This window comes from Atta cephalotes (assembly GCF_000143395.1).
Source record: "Atta cephalotes unplaced genomic scaffold scaffold00001, whole genome shotgun sequence".
In the NCBI taxonomy this organism is placed as follows: domain Eukaryota; kingdom Metazoa; phylum Arthropoda; class Insecta; order Hymenoptera; family Formicidae; genus Atta; species Atta cephalotes.
In genome coordinates, this window is record NW_012130065.1 from 4,633,218 (window position 1) to 4,647,020 (window position 13,803).

At 34.2% G+C, this 13,803-nt stretch overlaps 2 protein-coding genes across 2 annotated transcripts; one reads left to right on the forward strand and one right to left on the reverse strand.

The window, feature by feature from the left end:
• Positions 1 to 3,028: 3,028 nt before the first annotated feature.
• Positions 3,029 to 6,020, reverse strand: LOC105625323 (casein kinase I isoform alpha). Its single transcript, XM_012206691.1, has 6 exons — positions 5,892 to 6,020; positions 4,480 to 4,589; positions 4,102 to 4,324; positions 3,713 to 4,006; positions 3,347 to 3,635; positions 3,029 to 3,114 (listed from the first exon to the last, which is right to left on the reverse strand). Exons 1-6 carry the CDS (start codon positions 6,018 to 6,020, stop codon positions 3,029 to 3,031), a joined length of 1,131 nt encoding a protein of 376 aa, XP_012062081.1.
• Positions 6,021 to 7,961: 1,941 nt separating this feature from the next.
• On the forward strand, positions 7,962 to 12,532 carry LOC105625216 (methionine--tRNA ligase, mitochondrial-like). The gene is made up of 7 exons (XM_012206593.1): positions 7,962 to 8,286; positions 10,230 to 10,382; positions 10,482 to 10,756; positions 10,850 to 11,081; positions 11,340 to 11,575; positions 11,663 to 11,897; positions 11,967 to 12,532. Exons 1-7 carry the CDS (start codon positions 7,962 to 7,964, stop codon positions 12,530 to 12,532), a joined length of 2,022 nt encoding a protein of 673 aa, XP_012061983.1.
• The last annotated feature ends 1,271 nt before the right edge of the window (positions 12,533 to 13,803 follow it).

Here is a 13,803-nt window from a genome sequence, read left to right on the forward strand (position 1 = left end):
TTTAAGAATTGTCAAATATATGGTCTAAAAATATTTACATAAGTGTTTTGTATGTATGTACACCCTAAACAGTGATGGTATCACAATAATAGAAAGTGGTGTGATCTTGTAGAGTTGTACACCACCTACTTTGATCAAACATCATACACTTTTACTGTTGCTATATGTTATACACAACAGTCGAATCTCATAAATCATCAGCAAGATTAACATTTAATGAAACAGAAATTTATAGTACAATATTTCAATTTTTTTTATTTGTAGAGATAAAAGGAGCAGTAAACCGTTGATGTATTTCCTCAAATATTTATGAAATAAGGTATGCCTTAATTACTGTCACAATTTTATTATACATACAGACATGTATATGTGCATATGTATATACATTTTGCGATACATCCAATGCACGTGTATATATATATCCACATACACATAGCGGATAGTACTTAAGTGCATATATCATTAGTTATTTCATTAACTTACTCGCTCATTCATTCTCACATGGTAATACGCACTTTTACACTTTCATTTATCCCCTTCATAATAATAATAATAATTAACCACGCATTCAATCGAGGATGGTTATTGATTATATCCTTTTCCATATTTTCAAAAGTGTCCGCCAGGCAGCAATAATCCGCGTCTTCGGATATAATAAGCTTTAAGATTTCAGTTGAATTTATCATTGCAATCGTATTTAAAGCTGACCGGACGACTGGTAGTACCTTCCACGACGAGGACGTGTAACGCACGCTAATATTATTTGTTAAGGGTGTATAATTATAATTTTTTTTTGGAAACTAATGCTCGCAGAATATGGACGTGAAGAGTTTAGCAACTATAGAACGAATAATACAACTAAAATCTTAAACGATATGAATAGAAACAATAGTTCTTTAGCAACTGCCGATATCAATAAGTATTTCTGACTGTTTCGAGGCAACTTCTCTCGGTATGTATGTGTATGCATGTACGAAGAACGTTGGTCATGATGAAATATGAAGTCCTTTAAAGTGTATACAAAATATTAAACTTAATCTTGAAGCAACAGCACGTGAAATAGCTACTGCACAGTCTCGGCTATTAAAACTATATACGGAAGAATTATCCAGCTAGAACCTGTTACAGGAATACTTTCCCAACAAGATAACTTTTTAAAACATTATCTAAATGAAAGTAAGCTTGTAACTACTTCCCACTATTAAAAATTTCTTTTCTTCCTCTTCTTCTTCAGCGACTTTTTTTACCTCTGCGACTCATATTCACAGACAGAAAGAGAGTAAATCGAGGGATATTTCTACAATAGAATCGTTTATCAATAGTCGTTTGTTCGTTTCTCGATGGAGTACTCGTTACTCAATACAGCACGGTACATACTTAATAATTAAGAGTGTTGCCTTAACATTAAGGTATCTTTAATATTACTTTAACTTGTCAATATTATATCGGAGAGAGACGTAATCGTTCATTTATATAAAAAAAAATTATCCCGGTCAAACGTATCAAAAGTGTGCAATACTTTTGATACTATTGACATATCCTTGATAAGAAAAATATTAACACTTTCTCAACATTCCACATACTCTAGTATGATCACACTATATATTGAAGACAAAACAAAATTTAGGAAGCAGAATATCAGTTTGAACAGTAGTACTCATACTCTCACAAAAACACTCACATTTTTCTGTGAATCTCTCTTTCCTTGTTTATAGAATAGATATAAAATTTTAAACCACACGCTCCGCAGATTAACGCGAGCATCCGAGAATGATCTGAACATCCTCTCTTTCTCTCCATGAAAGTTGCACATTTTCGCGAATTAAATAATCCATTCAAGCCCAATATATGTTTACTCCCTTACAATCTTCCTCAGGGCAACAAAACCTTTATTTTCAATGATTACCAACGGTAAATTAAATACGTAATAACAAAATAAGAACAAGCCACTTTTTGGCTGGCTGGTCTCTCACTCGGATTTCAAAATCCAAAAAGTTCAATCAGCCGAAACTCTAAGTTGCCAATGTTACAACATCTCATATTCAGTAAATGTGTGATACAGCCATGCTCCTCTTGTCGTATATACGCGAATGCTGGCATTTGTAGTTACATCACGTTCTCTCTTTGCATGAAATTAGAGTGTTGACTGATATGACTCTTTGAATGATAACTTCTGTAAGAAATTCGGTACCTCACTTTGAAACACTTTAGTGATCGCAATCAAGATTGTTGCTACAATGAAGAGTTATAGTCTTAGCGCGCTCCTGGAACAAATAAAACCGATTTTTGAAATTATAGAAAATAATTATCATATTTTTTTTTAATTCTGCTATATATATATATATATATATATATGTTTGTGAATAATGCAATGTAATTTTCCCTTTGTATTGACGTTACTCCGCTTGTTGTTTGTATGATAGTAAAATGTACAAATGTATTATTTATTTTTTTTACTTTTCATACAATTTCTTGCGTACAATTATACGCAAGAAACATTACCACTACTGATTTAAAATTCAGTAGAAAATATTGAAATATAAGTTTACTAATTAAACTAATGATAGACGGAAAGATATAATAAACACACAATCTTGTAAGTTTAATGCAACAAAATACTATTAAAAAAAAGAAAAAAAAGATACATTGTGCTTCAAATCATTCAATAATATTTTCAAAAAACAAACTCACACAGGATCTGAAGAATTTAATTATGAAAATGCTATGAAAATACGAATGTTAAAAGAGAAGTAACGTGAGTCTCCGTAAAAAAATGAGAAATATGTGAGTTTCCATAAATATCTTTAAAAAATTTTGTAAAAGAAAATTTTGGCATAGATTCATATATTATGACATAGAATTATTCGTTAAGTGAATGTTAATTAGCAAATAAGCATACTTATATTTCCATTAGTGTTTCAGTCATTATTATTAGTAAATAGTAAAGAAAATCTTTTCTCCGAAAATTTTTTGCCGGGCCAATTTTCTCATAGGAGAAGAAGGAAAAAGCATTTAAGAAGCTCCAGAGTTATTGCTTCTTGGAAGAATGATTTGTGCCAATCGATATGTTGAGTTTTGTGGAGGACTCCAACCATCTTTTAAGATTGAAATTGGCTGTTAAAAAATGATAATTTATATAAACAACATAACCAAAAAATTCCGAGTTAACGACAGGTGATACAGAATAGTAGTTTGGGAAGTTTCAATAATTTAGAGTATAACCCCATTATGATTGTTATGGCTGAATACGAAATGACGACATGAGCTGTACATTAATTATTAAAGAAATCTATTAACTATACGTGGACATGCTGAGAAAAATTAATTCCAAAAATTTTCATTGCACCTGATTGAGCGGTGGCCTGAGTAGGTGCCTGACCTTGGCCTTGTCCTTGCCCTTGAGCACCTTGAGCACCTTGAGAGAGACCTGGTCCAGCTGTTGATACTCCACCGCTAATATTACTACTTGCTGCCTTTTGCTTCAACATCGTCCAATCAAATGTGTAATCATATTGGTGATTCAATGTACGGAAAAGTATGCGGAAAAGTTGGCGTAAATACATGTAGTCCGGGCTTTCTTCAAAGCGTAGACCTCGCGTATAATTTAAATACATTGCAAATTCGGCAGGAAATCCCTGAAAAATGGTAATTTTTGTATCAAGGTTATACACATAATGACACAAAAGTAATGAGAAAAAGTTCTTTAGGGTACCTTGCATAAGACTTCTACTGGTGTGGACATTTTTTTCTCACTAATTTTCTCATATTTCTGCTTCTTCGTCGCAGCTTTGAGACCTTGCCACGGTAACGACCCTCGATTAAAGTACATAAGAACATAGCCGAGTGATTCCATGTCGTCGCGACGACTTTGTTCAATTCCAAGATGCGCATTGATAGAAGCATACCTCGCAGTACCTGTTAAATTTTTATCTTCTCGATATATTATATGCAGTCTTGTGCGACTATCCCTATACTTTTTAGCCAATCCAAAATCGATGAGGAATAACTGAAACGTAATTTAGCATTCCGTAATTTAGTATTGGTGTATGATATTTTATATTCTGATATATTGAAGAAATGACGAAATATTAAAATGCATACCTTGTTACAATGTCGCCCAATCCCCATTAAAAAATTATCTGGTTTTATATCTCTGTGAATGAAATGTTTGCAATGAACATACTCAATCCTACCAATCATCTGATCTGCCAACATTAAGACTGTCTTGATTGTAAACCTTCTTGAACAGAAAGTGAAAAGGTCTTCCAGAGATGGCCCAAGAAGATCCATAACAAGAACATTATATTCACGTTCTTGACCATACCTAAAGATAGGAAAATTCTTATCAATTGATTGTCTAATTCTAATACTAACTTTCAATTAATATAATCTCATTGTATAATTTCAGTTTATATAAATCTCGTTATAATAATTTATTAACAAATTATTTTATTATTACATGATGAATATGATAATTACCAACGTATGTGTGGTATTCCTATACCACCATGTAATATTTTGTACAGCTTTGATTCATATAAAAGCTGTGGATGTCGGGCTCGCATGTTCTCCAACTTAACAGCAACTTCCTGAAATAAAAACATATTATGTTATATGTAACATATTATGTTACATTGCATTGTAAAGCTTTATCTAACATGAAGATCAAATAAATGCAAATAAATGGAATAACAATATTACAGAATAACAATATTATGGAATAACATAATATTATGTGTTTCAAAATTCACTGCCAGTGCTAAAAAATTAGTGTACATAATATAAACTATAAACTTCAACACTGACAGTGAATTTTGGAACACAGCATATGTTATGGTTTTTTTTCTTCCTATTTTCTGATTTTCCTTTGTTTCTTAAACACTGTCTATATTTGAGTTACAGAAATAACAATAGATAGCATGCCAAAAAATTGAAAATATTAGAAAAATAGAAAATGAAAAGTAAATCCCTTTTAATAATTGTAAGAATTAAAATGTATTAAGTTTGTACAAATTCTTCTTTAATTTCATTTTCATCTAAAACCTACTTAAATTCTTTCCTATTCATTATTATTTACACACTGTCATTGTATCATAGCAGGGTACATTATTATTCTCATATATTACTTATACTATGAGAGATATCATCACATTTAAATAAGTAAAACACAATGTACTAACAATATCAAAAAGGAAACCATTTACAAAACAAACAGAACAAGGGTCAAATGCCCCATCATTGTTTACTTCATTCTTGGTATAATATTCTTTATCTGTGAAACTAATCTATTAAGAATACGGAATTAATTGATCAAACTGTGACCATTTAACTTGCATTTAATTTATTGTTAATTCCACTGAGTCATAAGAAATTATATCGCTTTGGCGAGTAATTGCTAAATATGTGCGCAAATGTGCAAGATTTTGATAATGTTGACAAGCGTCAGCTTATATTTATCTCAACTGCTTCCAAGACATACATATGTATAACATACGTCATTCGCGATGTATTCGTGGCGAGCTTTCCACGGACCGATCATCGACGGCGGATGAACTCGCGATGCAAACGGTTCTCGAACCCATCGATCATGATCACCACAACGGATATTGACGATCAGAAAGATGATTCTTCTGTCTCGACATAGATATCGCGATCGACATGTCGCGGCGCCGTTTCGCGTTTCGTCTCATCCGACTTAGGCCACGTTGGACGATAGTCTGTACGAATGATGGGAAGACTCGCGATCGGGTTTCGCAAGACGAGACGAGTTGGGGCCGAGAAACGGGAAATGGGAAACGCGAACAGAACAGAGGAAACTGACTGGCTGGCAAGCAGCAGTCCAGCAGTAGGTCGTGCAGGTTGGCTGAGAGGGACGCCTGAGGTTGGCTTACCTCGCCATTGGAGATGTTGATGCCGAGATAAATGTCGCCAAAGGAGCCCGAGCCGATCTTCCTCATCAACCTATACTTGCCACCCACGATGAATTCACTCTTCGCTATTGACATCGCCAACGACGCCATGTCACTGCTCACCTCCGTATGCCTTCTCTCTCACCTCCACTCCGCCTGGCTTTTCCCTTGCGCTACCTTACGCGGGGATCTCTACACGGCGGTGTGGTTTTGCACCTGCCCTCCGTCCTTCTCTTTCTCCCGATGTCTTTCGCTCGATTCCTAACCGTTCCACGATATTTCTCACCCTCTCTCCGTCTCTCTTCCTTGCTGGCTTCCTTTTCTCTCTTTCTTTCACGCGCGAAGGTCGAGCCAAATCGAGGGTACGCAAACGACCGTGGCGTATGGGGAGATTTTACGAGCCGGATTTCGGCCAGTGAGGGTCACCGGGGCCGCGATAAGGTCGTTCTAACGTGTCACGATCGGGCTGTTCACTGGCGGCACGACAAGCCCCATCGACAGCGCGCCGACATTTTCCCTCTCGCTGTGAACACGAAGAGCAGCGACTGATGGTTCCCGGAAGCGTGCGTCACCGACCGACGGCGCGGGAGACGGCGGGGGTAGGCCACACTGCCGCTCAATGGAGTCACTTCACTTGCACGACGCCGCGCGACGCCCGTACGTAGGCGCCGCGACGATTCCACGCGCGAAATCGCCGATAATCGGGGTGACTTTTTCGTGCGCGATCGCGTCGTGTTCGAGCGTCCTCGTTCCACGTCTCTCGGAACACAGCCGCGTGAAGTTGCTCACTTGACACCGCGGTAACTTGGACTCAAGCCCGTAGCGAGGCGGCGCGTGACGCGAGCGCCGAATAACGGGGGCACCGAACGTATCGCCAAGACTATACATTCATACTTGACGCTCGCAATTCTTTTGGAATAATTTCATGTTATTCCTTGTTATTTATCAAGTATTAAACAAGGACAAACGCTTGTGAACGTTGGAACACAAAATGGATTTTTATTTTTGCCAATTTCGTATTTGCAATTGTAATGCGTTAAATAAAGTACAATTAATAGCTGCGTTCTTTAAAAGAAGCATCAGGCTTTGTAACTGTTATAAGATGTTTTAGTATAATTGTTTTTTATCCTTTCCCGGAAAATTTTCTTACACTTTTATATGAATTATTGAAACACTTGTCAGAAATATTAATGAGAAAGTCTAATTTTTTCTTAGAAATTTTCATATATTTATTCCTGAAATATTTTAAGATTTTTAAGATTTCTTGTCCTATGATTTCTGAAAAAATCTAAGAAAAATTTTCATTAAGGAATTGGAATTTATTAAGGAATTCTCTCTAAATGGATAAACCAATCATATATTGAAGAAAAATTACAAAAGTTACAGAACTATTTTTTTACTAAATACAGCCAATTTCACATTTTTTTTCTCTACATTATGTATCGGATATTATAAGTTTTTATTTTTAACATTATGTATTGAATCAATATCTTTAATATTCGTGAAAGCTTCGAGGAACAAATCGATCCCAAAGCAGAACAATATAGTCATTATGATATCAAAATGATTCTAAATGACTCAAAATCATTAGAAGTCATTTTTCAATAATTTCTGAGTCATTTTTACGTTATCGTGACTTGTTGTTCTGTTTGGAACTATTCATGGCTGACGCTGTGCGAAACCAACATGAAATTTCAAACGGCGAATACGAAAGGCTCTAGATGATTTATGTGTCTTCGATAAATTCCTTGTAGTTTGGTGATAGGCAAATCCAGAACAATGTGGGTCAAGGGTGTCTTTCTCACATAGCTACGATACTGCCGTACCGGAACCTCGTGCTACTTATCCATATCTTTATAAGCTATTGTTTGAATATTTAAAAATCGTCATCGTCACCATCGGTTACAGAATCGTTCAATCATGACGACGATAATTTCAGCGTCCCTGCGATAATGAAGGAAAACGGAACGATACACGTTTGTTGGAATGAGATTTAAAACGTCGAAGGCGACATCTGGATCATTAACTGACTTCACGCGTAACGGCGGCGCGATGACGCGACGTGCCACTTTCGCAGATTCAGCTGACTTGATACGTGTTCGACAACTTCAACAGTGGATATTCATGGCAAGCGTTTTACTACGAAACGCAACGCGTTTGGCCAGATATCTAAAGAGTAATCGCATAACGGCAAAGACAAGCAACGAGAGATACGTGATGACGAGCCGGGCGAGACTTGAAAAGGTTCTGGAGGAATTACAGAGGAATCCCTACTACGACAAGTATGCTCAGAAAATTGCGAAACTGCAGCAGACCAGCCCGGAGGAATTTCTGCAGCGCGTCGAGCAGCAGGAGAAGAAAATACATGAGAAGCAAGGTATACGATCTTCGCGAAGCTTACTCTAAAGCTATTGTTTCTGTCAACATTGTTTCTTGCAACGATTATCTGACAAGTATAATATTTTCTGACAATTATGAATTTGACTATAAATTTTTATGTTTCGCAAATGTATTTCTATCTAGATATATTACAGCGAATTCAGTCACTTGCATTACATTAGTGATCTGTTCCTGGATTATACTGTGCAAAATATGTGCACTAAACTGTATATTAGATTGAACTGTCTTTCTCGCTTTCGGTAAATATCAAACATCTTTCTCACTTTAAGTTAAAAAACTAGTTCAGCCAGAAAACAGATTAGTGCTACCGAAAGCCGTTACATGAAATACAACATAAAATTAGTAAAGTTAAATGTAAATACTTATTCAATCTAACATTTGATTATTGATTATTCACTAAATAATTGTGCCATTTATCATTGCTGACTCTCATTAGCTTACTATATTTATCTTTTTATATTGTGTTTAAAATTCGAAAATCCTAATATAATTATTGTTAAATGTAAAATATTTTAAATTATAAAATAATAATATTGTTATATTAAGTGTAGTAAAAAGAAATCCATTATTTTTGCATGAAATTGAATTGAAAAATAATGGATTTCTTTTTACTACATCTAATATTATTTAACAAAGAATATACAATATATTATTGCATTGTTAAAGTTATGATTATATTATGCCACCTGTATTTAAATATTTTATATCTAAAATTATTTTTCTTTTAGAAGACACAGTCGATATAAACGTCATTCTAATCTTAACATTCAACGAATAACAAAGTTAGAATCACACTTGTTTTGACTGTGTAGCTCCTAAAAGAGCCATAAGCCATAAGCAATCTTTTATGTGCACTAATCCAATGCGAGTGACTGAATTCATCATTAATAACAGAAAATATTTGAATATTATGGCTCTTATGATATATCATATAATGCTAAGAATATTAATTTTACATAAAAAGAATTATTGTGATAAAGGATCAAATCATTGTTGTTAAAGAGAAACGTGAGAAAGCTGCGAATTTCTACCAAACTGAGGCAAAGCCAGCTTTGGAACCTGGTACGCAGACGAAAGAAACACGTTTGGGTAGCATAATGAAAGTTGATATGATAAAAGATAAATCGAAAGAGGAAATTATAGAAATATGGAATAAGTATCACAAACAGAAGGATTGTATCTGTGGTACGATGACGCCTGAGCAGTACGATAAAATGTTTGCACGCGGCAAGCAGTACTCCATCTTCCTTTTACCATTACCGAGACAACAGGGCTATGAATTTATAATATGTCAATTCTATGGTTCAGAAGTGCACATGACTCCGCTCTTATGGTACCAGACTCACAAGGAAAATGCACCTGAGTGTTTGACTATGATACATTACACTGAATTGAGAGAGGATAAAGGCATTATACTCATGCGTGGAGAATTTGATACAAAATTACTACAAGTGCAAGAGGCACAATGTCTGGCTAATGAATTGCAGTTATATTATTGCAACGATCATGAACACAGATTACAGTTACTTGAAACATTTACCAATAAACCTGATGAATTTAAGCATATGGATCTTATAGCTCAATTAGAAACAATATCTTTAGAGTTGAATAATGTTGAGACGAAGAGATAGAAATAAGAAATTACTATATTATTTAATGTATTATAACTGTATGTACAAGGAATTAGTAGAAAATATAATAAATGTTTTTAAGACGACGACCCTATATAATCATTTTCCATAAATTCATGAAAAATGTTTCTATTCATGAAAAATATTTATGTCTATCTTGTAAAATAATCGTGCAATATAAAACATAACTTTAATATTACGAAAAATATTTTGTTTTACTTTTTTGTCTAAAAATTTCTAAATGTTAATTGTTAATTGTAATAATAATAATAATAAATTTAAATTTCAGTTAGACACGTAATTGCAAAGCCCTCGAAATCGGCGACATTTTCATTCTTAAAAAATATGCGGTCGTCTTGGAGTCAAACAATAAAGAGGCACTATGTAAAAGATTCATCTCAAAATAAGTACATTACTACGCCAATTTTTTACGTAAATGCTGGTACGTAACTTTTTTTGAATTAAAAATGCCTGTCATTAAACTAAATTACTAAATAAGAAATTAAATAAGAAAATTATAAATTTATATATTTTATATTAGGTCCTCATATTGGACATTTATATAGCGCAGTTTTAGCCGATGCCATTGTTCGATACAACAATATGTTAGGTCACCAAACATTTTTTACCACTGGCACCGACGAACACGGTAACAAGATTAAAGCGGCTGCAGCTACAGCTAATCTACCGAATCTCGAATATTGTACAAGAATTTCGCAGCAATTCAGGGAAATGTGCGATAGGTTTGAAGTGGATTATTCGCGTTTCATTAGAACCACTGAAAAGCAGCATTGTGATGCAGTGTATCATTTTTGGGTTCTTAAAGCAAATTTATTTTTGAATGTCGAATCTTATATATATATATTTGTGATATCTTGTAACTCATATTAGAAAACTGAACATTTTCAGAAACGATTAGAAGAAAGAGGACATATCTATCTGGGAAAGTACTCGGGATGGTATTGTGTATCAGACGAAGCATTCCTTTGTGATACAGAATTGATGGAACAGAGAGATTCGACCGGAAAAGTAATCAAAGTCTCCGCGGAATCGGGAAACATAGTAGAATGGACTGAGGAAGAAAATTACAAGTTCCGACTTAGTGCATTTCAAAACGATCTCAAGTATTGGCTCAAAGATGGTATAAAAAAAATGTTGAATCTTAATTTAATTGGCTGCGTTCAATAGAGAAAACTTATCATGAGCGCTTAAGTGAGCGCTTAATGATTATTTAATACGGATTGGTTCCTACATTCACATTCATCGAGAAACTAAAGACAAGAATCAATTATATTAAAAAAAATCACTGAGTGCTTACTGATCAGTTTTCTCCACTAAACGCAGTCATTATTTCTCTTCTTTTTAAGATTGCAAATTGTAAATTTCAGATCTTTTATAGAAAACACAGTTAGACCAGCGTTGTATCACAAAACATTATCCCAATGGATAAACGAGGGTACATGTTTACAAGACTTAAGCATTACTCGAATTAGAAACAAAGTGCCATGGGCTATACCTTCTCCGTGCAATGAATCTCACTCGATATATGTATGGTTGGATGCCTTAATAAATTATTTAACGGTCTTAGGATATCCAAATGAATCATATAAAGAACTTTGGCCGCCCACTATTCAAGTATGGATCATAATTCTTGACTAATAATATTATATGAAAATTGTCAGATTAAAATATGGATTATATCAAAGAAAATTATTGATGTAGATAATTGGGAAAGATATTTTGAAGTTTCACGGTATTTATTGGCCAGCATTCTTAATAGCGGCAGGTCTCGAGCCTCCAAAGACGTTACTGTGTCACGCTCATTGGACTGTTGATCATAAAAAAATGTCGAAGTCAAAAGGAAATGTAATTTCGCCATTTGAAGCTGCAAATGATTATTCAGAAGAAGGATTACGATACTTCATTCTGAGAGAAGCGGTACCACAAAACGACGCAAGTAAGATAAATCATGCATTCATTTTTACATATCATTTGCATCAAATCTCTTAAAAATCTATATTTGTAGATTATAGTTCAACTAAAATTGTTAACATATTGAACTCCGAATTGGCGGATACATTGGGTAATCTAGTTAATCGTTGCGTGGGTAAAGCAGTCAATCCATCCAAAGAGTTTCCTAATCCCGCAAGATATTGGAACATATTGCAGTCTCAGGTTGCCGATGAAACCAGAGAGAGTTTAAAATCCGTGGGCAGAAAAGCACGCGAAAGTTACGAGGAATATAACTTACATCATGTCGTGGACGCAGTCATGAATATGCTTCATTGCGCAAATAAAATGGTAGCATATCATGAACCTTGGCAACTGAGGAAACAAGTCGACAATGCAGATTCGATCGAGGAACTTAAAGCTGTTATATCGCTTGCTCTGGAAAGTAGTAGAATAGGTGCTTTAATATTATATCCAATTATACCAAGATTGAGCAGTAATTTGCTCGATTTTCTAAATATCCCAAAGGAGAATCGCACGTGGGCGAATACTGCGCCTGAATTTTTCAACAATAATAATTTAATAGAAAGGCATATCGAACATAATAATTTGCTGTTGTTTAAGAAAATAAGAAGTCAATAAATATTTACAGATCTTATATTATTTGTGTATTGATTACAAAATCGCGCGAGGGAAGAGTGTACTAATTTTTATATATAAAAAACAATTAGACTTCAAAACAATTAGACAAAATTTAATAATAAAAATTATAATCTTTAAACGTCTTTTCAGTATGATATGTACTCGATCTGTGTTGGCCCAACTTTTGAAAAAGTCTTCGTCGTTTAGATATAAAACAAGGACAGAATGACATGAATAGCACTAATAGCTATCTTCCCGAATATACCTTATAAGATATAAGGTATAAGATTCGTTTGCTCATTGTTTACAAGTGTATGCAATGACTTGTTTCGAAATGTGCAAACGAAAATCTATCAATTGAGACTAGCTAATTTGCTTGTAGTTGGAGGCTAGTGTTAAATTAGTGTGGCACCGAAATAAATAAATGATGATAAAATCAGGCTAAATATTATATATATATTCCAAATTATTACAAGAAAACATTTAAGAATTTGAATTTGTAGAAGTAATAGTTGAATGAAATATTAATTATAAATACTTGTTAATTTCAAATCATTTCAGACAAATTAAATTTCATATCCCATGAATGAATGCAATAAAAAATATCTTTTTTCGATGTTTATTGTTTATTTTCTATTTTGATAGAATGTAGGAATCGGAAGAAAGAGGAAATTAGTAAAAAGTCAGATTTTCTTTTATCGAAGTCTTAGTCTAATATATTTACAGAGAACGGTCATTCAAATATATCAGTAGTATACATCAATATTGCGCACAAATCCTGCCGGTTAGAGAGTTTCAACCATTCCTATAGTCTATAACTTATGCATTCGTACATGAGAGAGAGAGAGACATTCTCTTTCGTTTCTCTCGTGCCGGATCGCAATGTGCCTTGTATCATAAATATAGATGTACCAAGGAAGCTCGATGGATCCTCGCGAATGCCAAATTGGCTCGTGACTACTTCCTTCCACTCGGATATGTGATGCAGAATTGAATTGAGATTCGACGGGTGCTCGACTTTGCGTACATTCGATGAGCGCGCCCATTACACGAGATCTCGCATTTTTACGAGTATCTCGCTATGTGTCTCTTTTTGCGCCCGTCAAATAGAAAAATAATTAAATGACTATTTACAGAATGGAAAATGAATTCTATAGTTCACTGCACGGCGTATCGCGCACGCCAATGCGCTGATCTATTGCTATTAAGTTTTTCCTTTTATATATATTTATATATATATATATATATTTATATATATATATATATATATA